Source organism: Eriocheir sinensis, chromosome 44 (assembly GCF_024679095.1).
Source record: "Eriocheir sinensis breed Jianghai 21 chromosome 44, ASM2467909v1, whole genome shotgun sequence".
In the NCBI taxonomy this organism is placed as follows: Eukaryota; Metazoa; Arthropoda; class Malacostraca; order Decapoda; family Varunidae; genus Eriocheir; species Eriocheir sinensis.
Genome location: NC_066552.1, coordinates 12,563,392 through 12,577,513, shown reverse-complemented (window position 1 = coordinate 12,577,513; position 14,122 = coordinate 12,563,392). Strand labels below are relative to the sequence as shown.

At 43.3% G+C, this 14,122-nt stretch overlaps 1 protein-coding gene and 1 pseudogene across 1 annotated transcript; both read left to right on the top strand.

Annotated features, from left to right (window-relative positions):
* The first annotated feature begins 738 nt into the window (after window positions 1-738).
* On the top strand, window positions 739-5,487 carry LOC126980637 (proteoglycan 4-like). Its single transcript, XM_050830739.1, has 2 exons — window positions 739-746; window positions 4,836-5,487. The coding sequence occupies exons 1-2, from the start codon at window positions 739-741 to the stop codon at window positions 5,485-5,487; spliced, it is 660 nt and encodes a 219-aa protein (XP_050686696.1).
* An 833-nt stretch (window positions 5,488-6,320) lies between these two features.
* LOC126980519 (lachesin-like) overlaps window positions 6,321-14,122 on the top strand; it is a 49,331-nt pseudogene continuing 41,529 nt past the window's right edge.

Below are 14,122 nucleotides of genomic sequence, written 5' to 3'. Positions count from 1 at the left end.
CAACGCTTGCTTTTGCCGCGGTGAAGGAAGGGAAGAGTAAACTACAGTATTGTGGCATTAAAACGAGAATAAAGGGAAAAAAGAAAATTTAAGTAACTATAAAAGGAAGAATATTAGGACAGAGAAACGGACGGGCGGACGGAAGGTGGGCCACACACACACACACACACACACACACACAGTTCTCACCGGACCCAGGGACAAGGACAGATAGGCTACACAAACTCCATCTAAATACCAATATCGTTTCTCCTCCTCCTCCTCCTCCTCCTCTTCCCCCTCCCCTCTTTTCCTCTGACTCCCCAATATTTTCATCTTTCTTCTCTCTTATATCCTTCATCTTCCTGTGTGGGAGGTGGCAAATGGTATGTTTTCATCAGCATCAACGAATATGTAAAATTACAACATAACTACAGGATAAAAATGCAGAAAGAGAAGGACGGAGATGGCAAACGGTTGAAACAGGTGAAAATTAAACACACTGAGATTGAGAAAAAAGAAAATAAAAAAATATAAACACAGTAAAAAAAGGATAGCAAAAGCAATTAAAAATAAATAAACTGAGACGAAAAGAGTAAGCATGAATGGACGGCGTCAAAAAGAAAAAAGGGAAATATCAAAAACGCAAGAAAAGAGGAAAATATAAGATACATGAGACGGTAAAAAAGGAATAACTAAATAACTTATGGGGACACAACATACGGTTGTTGCAATCTTCTTGCACTTGACACCTCAGGGATGGGCAAGTACAGTTAATTTGAGTACCGGTAGTACTGGTAACCGAAAAAACAGGTACCGTGTAATTTGGTACCGGTACCGGGTACTGGTACCAAAGGAGTATTTTTTTATCTTAATGACTTCTGATGAAATTCCCAAATAAATTTCCTTCTCTCTCTCTGAATGAAGTGAATATTTATTTTTTCGATAAAAGAATAGCATGTATAGTTATTAAGGATGTACTCGATCATAGTCTAATGTTATTATATAAGGTTCAGTTCTTTAAATACCTGAAGAAATTCAGTAACATTGATCGCCGCCAGTTATTTGAACTACAAAATAATTTAAGAACTAGAAATAACGGTCTGCCAGTTCAGCCCAGCTGATGTACAGACATTGTCAGGAGTTTCTTCTAGCTTAAACCGAGTCATTTGTCACTCTGGAACAATCTTCCCTCAAAAATAGTAAGTGCGAATGCCATCAACTCCTTTAACAATCGAATCTACGGGTATTCTGCCGCGTCAGGAGTGAACTGAATACCGAAGCGCTTTCATCTGCTCTGCGGGCGCCAAGCGAATGTCGAACAGTTAAATTCCTAAAGCGGGCAAACATGTGATAAGCCAACATATTTTCTGTTACCTGCATTTCCAAGTCTCCATGTTTCTCCATGTTATCATGTTTCCTCCTCCTCTTTCTCTTCCTGTTTCTCTTCTTCCTTTTTTCCTCTTTCGTCTTTAATTTAATCTTTCCGATCCTCTTCCTTTTCCTCTATCTAATCTTCTCTCTCATTCTCTTCATCTTCCTCCACCCTATCTTTTTTGGCGTCGTTCTCCTCATTTTTTTTTTATTGTGCGTAGTCTTTCTCATATATAATATATATATATATATATATATATATATATATATATGTGTGTGTGTGTGTGGATGTGTGGATATGTGTGTGTTTGCGCATGCGCACGCGCGTGAATACAAAATACCTTTAAATAACCGGAAACGAAACCAAGATTATAACAACAACTGATTAATTTAAGGAAACGATATATAAAGAAGAAACAGCAACAAAAAAACAACGGGATACAAAGAATACTTAAGTCGTTCAAGCATCATTACCTCCCCTCATCAAGACGGTTTCCCTTCCCCTCGCAGCAGGTAATGTAATCAGGGACAAGCGCGCCCCGGGGCCTCCTTGTGCTCCTTTGTGTGCCTTTGTTGGCCACGACCAAGACAAGCTTCTCGGGCGGGGCGATTTCTTTTTCGGGTAGATAGCTTGGGCCTCGCCTCTGGGGGGGTGGGGTGTTGTTGTTGTTGTTGTTTGATAAATTTATTGCGTAATCAAATCACTGGAAGTAGTCTATCTTGATTTCCAGAAAGCGTTTGATAAAGTCCCACATCATAAATTACTTTACAAATTAAAGCAAATAGGTACTGACGGTCAAGTAAACCAATGGATCGCGAATTGGTTGAGCAACAGACAACAAAGAGTGGTGATTGACGGATTTAACTCAGAGTGGGCGCCGGTCACTAGTGGCGTCCCTCAGGGCTCGGTTCTTGGCCCAGTGCTCTTCATTATTTACATCAACGACGTGGATGTTGGACTCAATAATCGCATTAGTAAATTTGCAGACGACGCAAAGATTGGTAACTCGGTTCTCACTGACGAAGACAGGAAAAGCCTCCAAGAGGATTTGCACAAAATTTCAGCTTGGTCGGATAGATGGGAGATGCCCTTTAACGTAGACAAGTGCCAGGTCCTTCAAGTTGGAACGAGAAATAAGAAGTTCGATTACGAAATGCGCGGGGTTAAACTCAAAAGCGTTCAATGCGTCAAGGACTTGGGGGTCAAAATCGCGTCAAACCTAAAATTCTCACAGCAATGCATCGATGAAGCAAATAAAGCGAACACAATGTTGGGCTTCATTAAAATAAACTTTTTATTCAAGAATAAAGATGTAATACTTCCGCTCTACAATAGTTTAGTCAGACACCACTTGGAATATGCGGTACAGTTTTGGTCTCCTTACCATGCAAAGGACATTATTAAATTAGGTGTTCAGCGTCGGGCAACAAAAATGATCCCTTCCTTGCGCAACAAATCCTACGAAGAAAGACTTTCCACCCTTAACATGTTCTCTCTTGAGAAACGTCGCCTCCGAGGAAAACTGATCGAATGTTTTAAAATACTTAATGGTTTCACGAATGTAGACAGATCAACATTGTTTATGGTAGATGACACTTTGCGAACGAGGAACAATGGCATAAAACTCAAATGTAGACAAGTAAATTCAGACTGCACCAAATTTTTCTTCACCAACGTTGTAGTGCGAGAATGGAATAAGCTCCCACCATCAGTGGTCCAGTGTAACACGATTGACTCCTTTAAAAACAAGCTCGACCGTCACTTCCTTGAACTTAATATTAACTAGAGTAGAAAAGCAACGTTTTGGAGCCATCTGATTAGTGTAGATTCACTTAGGTTTAAGGACAGACCACCTAGTCTGGACCATGGGGTCTGTGTGGTCTGATTTTCTATGTAATCCTCTCTCTCTCTCTCTCTCTCTCTCTCTCTCTCTCTCTCTCTCTCTCTCTCTCTCTCTCTCTCTCTCTCTCTCTCTCTCTCTCTCTCTCTCTCTCTCTCTCTCTCTCTCTCTCTCTCTCTCTCTCTCTCTCTCTCTCTCTCTCTCTCTCTCTCTCTCTCTCTCTCTCTCTCTCTCTCTCTCTCTCTCTCTCTCTCTCTCTCTCTCTCTCTCTATCTATCTCTCTCTCTCTCTCTCTCTCTCTCTCTCTCTCTCTCTCTCTCTCTCTCTCTCTCTCTCTCTCTCTCTCTCTCTCTCTCTCTCTCTCTCTCTCTCTCTCTCTCTCTCTCTCTCTCTCTCTCTCGTCGTTGTTGAATTTAGAGTTGAATGACTGAATGACTCTCGTGGTATTGTTTTCATAAATGTGAGATGAGTATGTGAGCGAGTGAAAGTGAAGGAGTGGGTGAAACAATAAAAAGTTAAAGGTGAAGTGTGCTTCATACACTAAAAAAAAGTTGCACCAAGCGTCGGTGCTAATATTAGTCGCACTGTCCAGTTAATCTGTTTTAGGAATGAGCAGAGTAATGGAAGAAAGATGTTGAAATGAATGGAGTTAGGAAATAAAAAAATGAGTAAGAGAATGAAGCAGATGATGAGGAGGAGAAATGGTAGAATTTATGAAGGTTAAGAGAGAGAGAGAGAGAGAGAGAGAGAGAGAGAGAGAGAGAGAGAGAGAGAGAGAGAGAGAGAGAGAGAGAGAGAGAGAGAGAGAGAGAGAGAGAGAGAGAGAGAGAGAGAGTTTTCAGTTTCCAAAAGAAAGTTTGATGGAAAGGCGTGGGAGGGTCTGAAAAAGTGAATCACTTAACGTTCTGAGGAAGTGGAAAAATTCAGCATCGGGAATAGACAGACAGCGGGAAAATGTTTCGCGTTAGAAAAAGCCAGGGCTGGAAATATTCATGGTCATATTCTTAAATATTTCGGCGTCTCAACACGCATTTGACAAAGCTTTTTTAGGGTTTGGGGGCATTACAAGGGGTAGTTTTATGACCCTGGTGGTTGTTTGACCGCTCTTCCGTACTATGAACTTGAATAAACACTCATTGAAATCCGATTACTCTTCTTTTCGGCCTTTGTAAAATAGCCGATGTGAGAGAGGGAATCGTCTAAGAATACCGTTCTCAGTGTTAGGAAATACCTTATTCGTGAAATTTATCTTACTGTGAAACCGTTATCGTAAAAAAAGTAAAGTTTTGCAAAGGGACAAAGTTATAAATAAAACTGTGTGGAATAAAAACAATATGGAGTGTTTGAAACGGCGAGAATAATGAAAACAGTCGATGCCAGAAAATGAATTCTTGCAGCAGAAAAGTTGCAAATAAATCCTGCAGTGGGGTTAGTAGTGCGTGTGTGTGTGTTTGTGTGTGTGTGTGTGTGTGTGTGTGTGTGTGTGTTGCAGGGAGAGATGATCGGATATTAAAAAACTCAAGCGAGGCAGCACTGACTTAACCATTGACCTCTTTTTCTGTTTTTCCGGGCGGTCGAGATTGGGAGTGAAGGACAAAATTCACTGGATAGAACCTCGCCGGACAGAATCTCACCGGACAGAACCTCACCGGACAGAACCTCGCCGGATAAAACCTCGCCGGACAGAATCTCACCGGACAGAACCTCACCGGACAGAACCTCGCTGGATAGAACCTCGCCGGACAGAATCTCACCGGACAGAACCTCACCGGACAGAACCTCACCGGACAGAACCTCACCGGACAGAACCTCGCCGGACAGAACCTCACCGGACAGAACCTCACCGGACAGAACCTCACCGGACAGAACCTCGCCGGACAGAACCTCACCGGACAGAACCTCGCCGGACAGAACCTCGCCGGACAGAACCTCACCGGACAGAACCTCGCCGGACAGAACCTCACCGGACAGAACCTCGCCGGACAGAACCTCGCCGGATAAAACCTCACCGGACAGAACCTCGCCGGACAGAACCTCACCGGACAGAACCTCGCCGGACAGAACCTCGCCGGACAGAACCTCGCCGGACAGAACCTCGCCGGACAGAACCTCGCCGGACAGAACCTCGCCGGACAGAACCTCGCCGGACAGAATCTCGCCGGACAGAATCTCGCCGGACAGAACCTCGCCGGACAGAATCTCGCCGGACAGAACCTCGCCGGACAGAACCTCGCCGGACAGAACCTCACCGGACAGAACCTCGCCGGACAGAACCTCACATCAGCTATTTTAAGTAAAGAAGAGTCATCGGATTTCAATGAGTGTTTATTCAAGATGATAGTACAGAAGAGGGGGCAAACTACCACCAGGGTCATAAAACTACCCCTTGAAATGCCCCCAAAACAACGAAAGTCTTGTCACCAAAATTATTAAGAAAATGACCATGAATATTTCCAGCCCTGGCTTTTTCCAACGCGAAACATTTCCCCGCTGTCTTTCTGCTCCCGATACTGAATATTTCCTCTTCCTCAGAACGTTAAATGATTTACTCTTTCAGACCCTCCCACGCCTTTCCATCAAACTTTCTTTTGGAAACTGAAAACACTCTCTCTCTCTCTCTCTCTCTCTCTCTCTCTCTCTCTCTCTCTCTCTCTCTCTCTCTCTCTCTCTCTCTCTCTCTCTCTCTCTCTCTCTCTCTTAATCAAGAAATCTTTCCAACTCTCTCCTTTTCTCTTTCCTCCACTACCCTCTCTCTCCTACTCTTCTCCCTCCTCCTTTCCTTTTTAATCTCTCTCTCTCTCTCTCTCTCTCTCTCTCTCTCTCTCTCTCTCTCTCCATTGACCACTTTTTCCTAATCAACAGTCTCCTTCTCCTTCATCACAGCTCTCAAATAATTTTTCTTCCCATATATTGTTCTCCATATCTTTTCCGTTTCTTCCTTAAAAATGAGCTAACGAATGGAAAGTATTAAGTAATTTGTGACCCCCCCCAATAAAAAAAAAACAATCATCTTCATTTTTGATGGCCCTGATATTAATATTAAGATATTCATATTTCCAGTGTTGAAACTTTTTTTTCTGTGTGCGTGTGTGTTTGTTTGTGTATCTGTGCGTGCGTGTGTGTGTGTGTGTGTGTGTGTGTGTGTGTGTTTATATGTGTGTGTGTGTTTCCTCTCTGCCTCAAAACATCCACAACCACCACTATCACTACCCCCTACACCCAACCACCACCACCCAAACCATTAAAAAAAAGAAACGAGGGGCGAGAGGATGAAGATTCTGTGTTGAGAGGACAAAGCCAGGACGCTGAGTGTCGGGGATGCTGTCTGGCTGGCCCCGGCGACTGGCACTGGCACAGGAAGGCCGCAGCGGAACCAGTCTCTCTCTGACCGCCAAGGTGAGAGGCCGCGCGTGCTCCCCCCTCGACAAGTCAGAGACCCCGCTCGGAAGTAGCGTCTCGGTGGAGTGTTGTCACGCGATTCGTTTGCAGCGTCTGGCGTGTGAGTTGGGCATCTGAGGCGCAGCAGTCTTAAAACTCCTGCTCATGCTTGTACGTTGAGTGGCTGGCAAGGTTAGGGAGTCAGTCAGTCCACTATGGCGAGTGTCAGTGCATGGTAGACTCAGGAAATATTTGCATGGTAGTGTTATGGCGTGTTAGGAGGACGTGTAAAGAGCCACGACCCTAAAACTCCTTCTCGCTGGTGTCTGGCGAGGTTAGGGAATCAACCAGTCTATCAGTCTACGGTGTCGAGTGTCCGTGAATGGCAGATAAGGAAATGAATGCAATGTAGCTGTCTGGTGTGCTAACTTGGGGAGTTTGGCGCCGCGGCCTTAAAACCACTGCTCATGTTTGCCCGTTGGGTGGCTGACAAGATTAGGGAATCAGTCAGTCGGTCAGTCAGTCTACGGTGGCGTGTAGGTGTATGGTAGACTCAGGAACATGCATGGTAGACGTCGAGCTTGTCGGGAAGACGTATAAAGTATTGTAACCCCAAAACTCCCGCTCGTGTTTGTCCGGCGTGAGGCTGACGAGGTTACTTTGTCAGTCGGTCAGTCACTCCACGGTCGCGAGTGTTCGTGCATGGATGGCTCAGGAAATAATGTGACAATGGCGAAGAAAAACTATATTCGGAATTAGTTAGACTTAAGCCACCAATGACTTTTAGACTCAAAAACGACCCGACAGAGAGAGAGAGAGAGAGAGAGAGAGAGAGAGAGAGAGAGAGAGAGAGAGAGAGAGAGAGAGAGAGAGAGAGAGCAACAAAATAAAAACAAGAAATAGAGAAGCGGAGAGGGAAAAAACTTCATAAAAAAAAAATCATTTACTCTGTGGAGGAAAAAAATGACAAACGGGGAAAAAGGAATCAAGACTCGACTGTTTATATTTCTTTTTCTCTCTTTTTTCGTCACCTGTTACGCTCTCACCTCCGCGGGGAAGCGAAAGGAAGGACAAAAGGACACGAACGCACGGGCACAGTAACCAGGGTGTTGTTCATAGAGTAACGTCCGTTGAACGATAGGACACCTTACCAAAGACACGATACTCAGGTTGATGTCCTTTGCGTAAAATCCGTGGAACACTTGGACATAATCAAAGAGACAGTGACCAGAGTGTTGTCCTTAGAGTAACGTCCGTGGAGCATTAGGACTTAGATCAAGGACATAGTAATCTGAGTATTGTCCTTTGCAGATTAACGCCCGTGGAACAATAAGACACGGATCAAGGACACCGTAACCAGAGTGTTGTCCTTAGAGCAAGGCCCGTGGAACAATAAGACACTAAATCAAGGACATAATGCAGGACAAGTAATTAGAGTGTTGTTCTTGGCAGTCTAACGCCCATACGTTTTCACCTGCCTCCCCTCGTCGCTGCCTCACGTCGCATCAGTCTCCCACCGCCCGGCCAACGCCTGTCACGTCACACTTCCCGCTAACGGCCAACCTCAGAAAGAGAAAACAACAACAACGTGAGTAACTTTAGTGCTAGTTGTATGTGCATGTTGATCAGTTGATGCATCTTCCTTTTCCTTGTGATTTTGTTTTTACGCATGTTATTTCCAGACAATTAAAACCATACCAAAAAAATGTAAACTCCAGTAAGAGAAAATGAGTACTTGCAGTGTAAATGTTCTTGTGAATCAGTTATCCAGTGTGACTACTACTACTACTACTACTACTACTACTACTACTACTACTGCTACTACTACTACTACTACATGTGGTCGCACTTATCAAACAAGACATTTCCAGACACTTAAATCTAATAAGAAATTTTGAAATCCATCATAAAGCTGGAAATGTCTTGCACGAAACAGTTCTTATATTCTTTAACTTCCCGTTTCGGATAGCCCATCAACCTGTTTCAGTAACTTTTCTGACATCTCGCACAAACTACTTTTTGTTGGGCCAGTTCTTAACGGGCTTTCTTTGTTTCATGTGTGTATTGCCTTTGAACTACTTCCATTGCTGTAAAATAACAAAATAAAAGCACCTTATATTAGCCAGGTAATGTTACGTCATATTTCAAGAAAGGAGTATCAAGACACTTCCTAACTACTGTGGCCTTTTAGCACATACTGTTTGCAGGAGAAGCCCCAGCGGAACTTTCGTTGTTTCTTCTTCTCGCGTTTGCTCTTGAGGTGCCTCTCTCCTCGTATTAAAAATAAAACAATCAACATATTTTCCAGACCCACAAACATACATGCTCTTCATCATCAACACGGCCCAATTGACTGAGAATAATTACCGAGAAATGGCATTATCCTTTTGTTGTTGTTGTTCTTTCCTCTTTTCGTCTGTGGCCTTGAGCTCTCTTCTTCCTTGCATGAGGAACTAACATTTTCTTCCGACGGAGGAAAGAGACTCAAGCACCTGATTTTCATCATCAACACGGCCCAATTAACAGAGAAATGCCTACAAATTAGCATTATAATTTTTATGTTGTTTCTTCTTTTCGCTTTTGCCCTTGAGCTGCCTTCTTCCCCGTTAAAACACAAATCTTAAAATTTTCGCCCGATGGAGGAAACACACTCAAACAGACATACTTTTCATCATCAACACGGCCCAGTTAACTGAGGATAATTACCGAGAAATAAACATTATTTTTTTCTCTTCGTTTACGCCCTTGAGCTGCCTCCTTCCCTGTATAAAAATTAAAAAAAACCACATTCATAACATATTCTTGCCCACAGGGATTAAAAATACTCGCAAACAAACGTGCTTTTCATGATCAACACGGCCCAACTGACGGAGAATTACCGATAAATGAGCACTATCCTTGGACAGACGGAACCGGGTTTAATATTTCTTCATTATTCTTTACTGCCATCACCAGTCGTCTGAGATTATAACCCAAGCCACTGCGGGGTATAAAACTTCTTGGGAGAGACGCTGGAACAAGGTTTAATATTTCTTGAGCATTTTCCTTACCGTCACCAGTCGTGTGGGATTATAACACAAAAAGCCATTACTGAATGAAGAGGCGGTGGCTGAGTGGGCCGCGGGTGCCGTGTACTGGAGGACCCGAGTTTAAGTCCTGTTCGGCCCTACAAGCTGACAATTTTTAGCCGCCGAGTGGACTAAGACTCCCCACATGCTATCTTCAAGACCATCTATCAACCCGGACTTTAGATAACTCTCTAGACAGGGGCGAAGGGGGCTGCATGAGCAAAGCAAGATGGCGCCACTATAAACACCAAGAAAGTCTACCGACGCTATAGGTGAAACGTAATAAACAAAAGGTCAAAGGGCTTGAGTGTCTGTGGCAAAGGACAGACAACTTGAATCATTTTCCTTCTGGTGTAATATTACGTGTTTCCTTTCTGGCGAGTTCGTTCACCGCTCATCTCCCTCTCCCCTCCACTCACACACTCCCCTCTCTCACCTTACTCTCTCCTCCCCTCCCCTCACCCCATCCGCACCCCTGTACCCCCTTCCCAACCCCCTTCCCTCTCCCACCTTCATCTCTTCTCTCCTACCTGCCTCTCCCATTCCCCCTTCACCCTTCCCCTCCCCGCTCCTACCTTTCTATCCCATCCCCTCTCCCACTTCCTCCTCCCCTCCCCCCAATTCCTTCTCCCCTCCCAGTCTCTTTAACGCGAGAAATGGTGTTGTGATGGTGATGATGATGACGGGAAAAAGAAGGAAGGAGGAGGAGGAGGAGGAGGAGGAGGAGGAGGATAAAGAGGAGGGAGAAATAATTGCGAAGATTGAATTTTTTTCTCACATTCTGCTTTCCTGTGATAATCTCGTGTGTGGTGCTTGCAGCTTCGGACGTGTGTGTGTGTGTGTGTGTGTGTGTGTGTGTGTGTGTGTGTGTGTGTGTGTGTGTGTGTGCTAGGATGGGATGGATGTTTGTGACTGTGTGCGTGGAGGGAAGAGTGTTTGTTTGTTTGTGTGTGTGTGTGTGTGTGTGTGTGTGTGTGTGTGTGTGTGTGTGTGTGTGTGTGTGTGTGAACAGGTAGTTAGGGAAGATTTAAGGAGCTGGTTATTAAGATTCCAGTAAGTTTGGGAAGCTGATAAAAAGCTATAATTTGAGGTCCTTGTCGAGGCCTGGATCAATAAACTGGGAAGGAGAGAACAGGGAGGGGAGACGGAAGAAGAGGAGGAAGAGGAGAGAAGAGGAGAGGAGAAAAAAAGGAGAGGAGAAGAGAGGTAAGGAGAAAAGAGGTGAGGAGAGATTAAACACGTAAAAACAGGCAAACGTAATGAATAAAGAAAAAGAAGAGGAGAGGATAAAAGAGGAGAGATGAGAAGAGAAGAAAAGAGAAGAAAAGGGGTGAGGAGACGAGAGATGAAATTTGGAAAGACAGGGAAGAGTGTGGGGGGAAAAGGGAGAGAAGCGAAGAGAAGAGAGAAAGAAGAGAGATAAAAAAACAAAAAGAGAGGACAAGGAGGAGGAAAAGGAGAGGGAGGAGAAAGAAAAGGAGAGAAGGAGAGAGGAGAAGAAAGGTGAGGAGAGGAGATGAAAAATGGAAGGGGGAAACTGCAAGGAGGGTGAAAGAAGAAGAAGAGGAGATTAAAGGAGAAGGGAGAGGAGAGGGGAAAGCAGAGGAGAGGAGAAGAGAGTTGAGAAGAGATGACAGGTGGGGAAGGGAGAGAAAAAGACTTAAAGAAAGAAAGAAAGGAGAAAATATCAGATGAGGAGAGAAAAACAGTACATATAAGAGGAGACAAAAGAAGGTGAAGAGAAAGCAGAGGAGAAAGAAGAGGAAAGGAGAGGAAATAAAGAATGAAAAGAAGAAATAGTAAGGGATGAGAGGAAGGGAAGAAAGGAAGGAGGGAAAGAAATAGGTGTTAGAGATGAAGCGGTGTGTGTGTGTGAGAGAGAGAGAGAGAGAGAGAGAGAGAGAGAGAGAGAGAGAGAGAGAGAGAGAGAGAGAGAGAGAGAGAGAGAGAGAGAGAGAGAGAGAGAGAGAGAGAGAGAGAGAGAGAGAGAGAGAGATTAAAAAAGAAAGGAGGAGGGAGAAGAGTAGGAGAGAGAGGGTAGTGGAGGAAAGAGAAAAGGAAAGAGTTGGAAAGGTTTCTTGATTAACTTTGAGAGAAGAGGAAAGCCGGAGAGAAATAAAAGCGTAGATCAAATATAAATAAGAGAAAAAAAAAGGAATAGAAAGAACAAGAAAGGAAGACTGAAGCAAAGAAAGAACAAGTGTTAAGAGCACGAAAACTGTGCTAGATCGGCGTCGCATGACCCTCCAACACCCCCCAACAATTTATATTATGCAACTAGGAGTATAAAATGGAAAATGCTGAAAAGTAAAGATGGCGCCACTATAAACACTTGGCTGCACCACAACAGACTGGGGCCGACCATCAGGTCCTACTGTGAAGGCGCCACCGGCCAAGACGTTAAAAAAAAAAAAAAAAAAAATTTAATGCCATGCTGTAGGGTTCATCAGGGCTAACAAATGTTATTATACAATGTCATGTCTACAATGCATGGGTGAGCCAGGAAAACAACTTGAAGAGAACGACAACAAGAAAATGGACAATCTGTTGATCGGCGTCTGCGACACAGATAAAAAGAGAAAAAAGGAGCGGCGAGAAAAGAAGAGGAGAGGAGAGATAGCAAAGGAAATAAAAGCCGAAAGTATTAGAAAGGAATGAAAAAGAAAGGAAAGGAAAGGAAAGGAAAGAGAGGAGAGAAGAGGAAAGAAAAGTAAATTAGAGCAAAATAAAACATAGGAAAGAAATAGATACAAAGGAAAGGAAAAAAAATATAGAGAATAAGAAAGGAAAGAAAGAGAAAGGACAGAAGAAGAAAGGAAAACATAGAAGAATGGAAAGAAGGGAGAGAGGAAGGAAAACATAAGAACGCAAAGTCAAACAAAAGTATGAAATAGAAATGGATGAAGAGGAGAGAAAACATCAAAGAAAAGAAGAAAGAAAAGTAAAAGAAACGAAAAAAGAGAGGAAAGGAGAGGAGAGGAAGGTGTAGAGAGGAGAAAAAAAAAACATATAAGAGAAACAAAGAATGGAGAACTGAAGATGGCAGCAAAGAAAGAGAGGAAATGGAAGCAAAAGAAAGGAAAAGAAGAAGGAAAGGAGAGGAAAATTCAGGAAAGAAAAAGAAAGGAAAGAAAACAAAGGAAATAAAAATAAATAAAAGGACAGGAACGTACAAGAGAAGAGAGAGGTGAGAGAAAAGAAAGAAGAACAAAGGAGAAAAATAAATGAAAAGAGAGGAAAAGACAAAAAAGAGAAGGAGGGGAAAGAAGGAGAGCTGATGAGATGAACTCTTTACGACGGCAGTAAAGAAGGTTGTAAATACTGGAAAAGAGCATGAAAGGTGTTGATGGGTGATGCCAACTTCTCCTCCTCCTCCTCCTTCTTCTCTTTCCTCTACACTTGCTCCTCCGCCTACACTCACCATATTCGTCTTCTTTCCCCTTCCCTAGCTAGCCCACTTTTCTTGTTTCTTCTTCCTCTTCTCTCTCTTCCTTCTCTTACTTCTCTTTTTCCTCATTTTGCTACCCTTCCTTCTTGTCAGTCTCGTCATTATCTTTTTCTCCTTCTCCTCTCTTCTTCTCCTCATTCTATTCCTCTCACACTCGCTTCGCACCCGTGTTCTTGCGTTTGTACCCGTGTTGTTGTTCTTCTTGCGTTCATCCGTTTTACGTGGTCCACCTAGTGTTCACTGTGCTCTGTTCTGCACCGTTCTGCTGTGTTTAAGGGCGTTTTTCGTTAATTTGTGTGAAAATTATCGAAATTTTCAAACTTAGTGTATGGCATCGTCACTCTTAAGGGTGATTTTCGTCAATTTGGGTGAAAATTATCGAAATTTTCAAACTTAGTGCATGGCATCGTCACTCTTAAGGGTGATTTTCGTCAATTTGTGTGAAAATTATCGAAATTTTCAAACTTCGTGTATGGCATCGTCACTCTTAAGGGTGATTTTCGTCAATTTGTGTGAAAATTATCGAAATTTTCAAACTTAGTGTATGGCATCGTCACTCTTAAGGGTGATTTTCGTCAATTTGTGTGAAAATTATCGAAATTTTCAAACTTAGTGTATGGCATCGTCACTCTTAAGGGTGATTTTCGTCAATTTGTGTGAAAATTATCGAAATTTTCAAACTTCGTGTATGGCATCGTCACTCTTAAAAACAAGGTCGACAGACACTTTTTTTCAACATAATATTTACTAAAGTAAAAATGCAAAGTTTTGGAGCCATCGGACTAATGTAGAACCATTAAGGTGGGTAGACCACCTAGTCTGGACCATAGGGTCTGTGTGGTTTGGATTTTTATGTAAATTCTCTCTCTCTCTCTCTCTCTCTCTCTCTCTCTCTCTCTCTCTCTCTCTCTCTCTCTCTCTCTCTCTTCCTCCCTCACTCTTCCTCCCTCACTCTTCCTATCCCCCGCTTCGAAGCACTTCAGAGTCTAGATTGTCTACAGAATAAAAAAAATAATAGGATGTAACAAAAATTA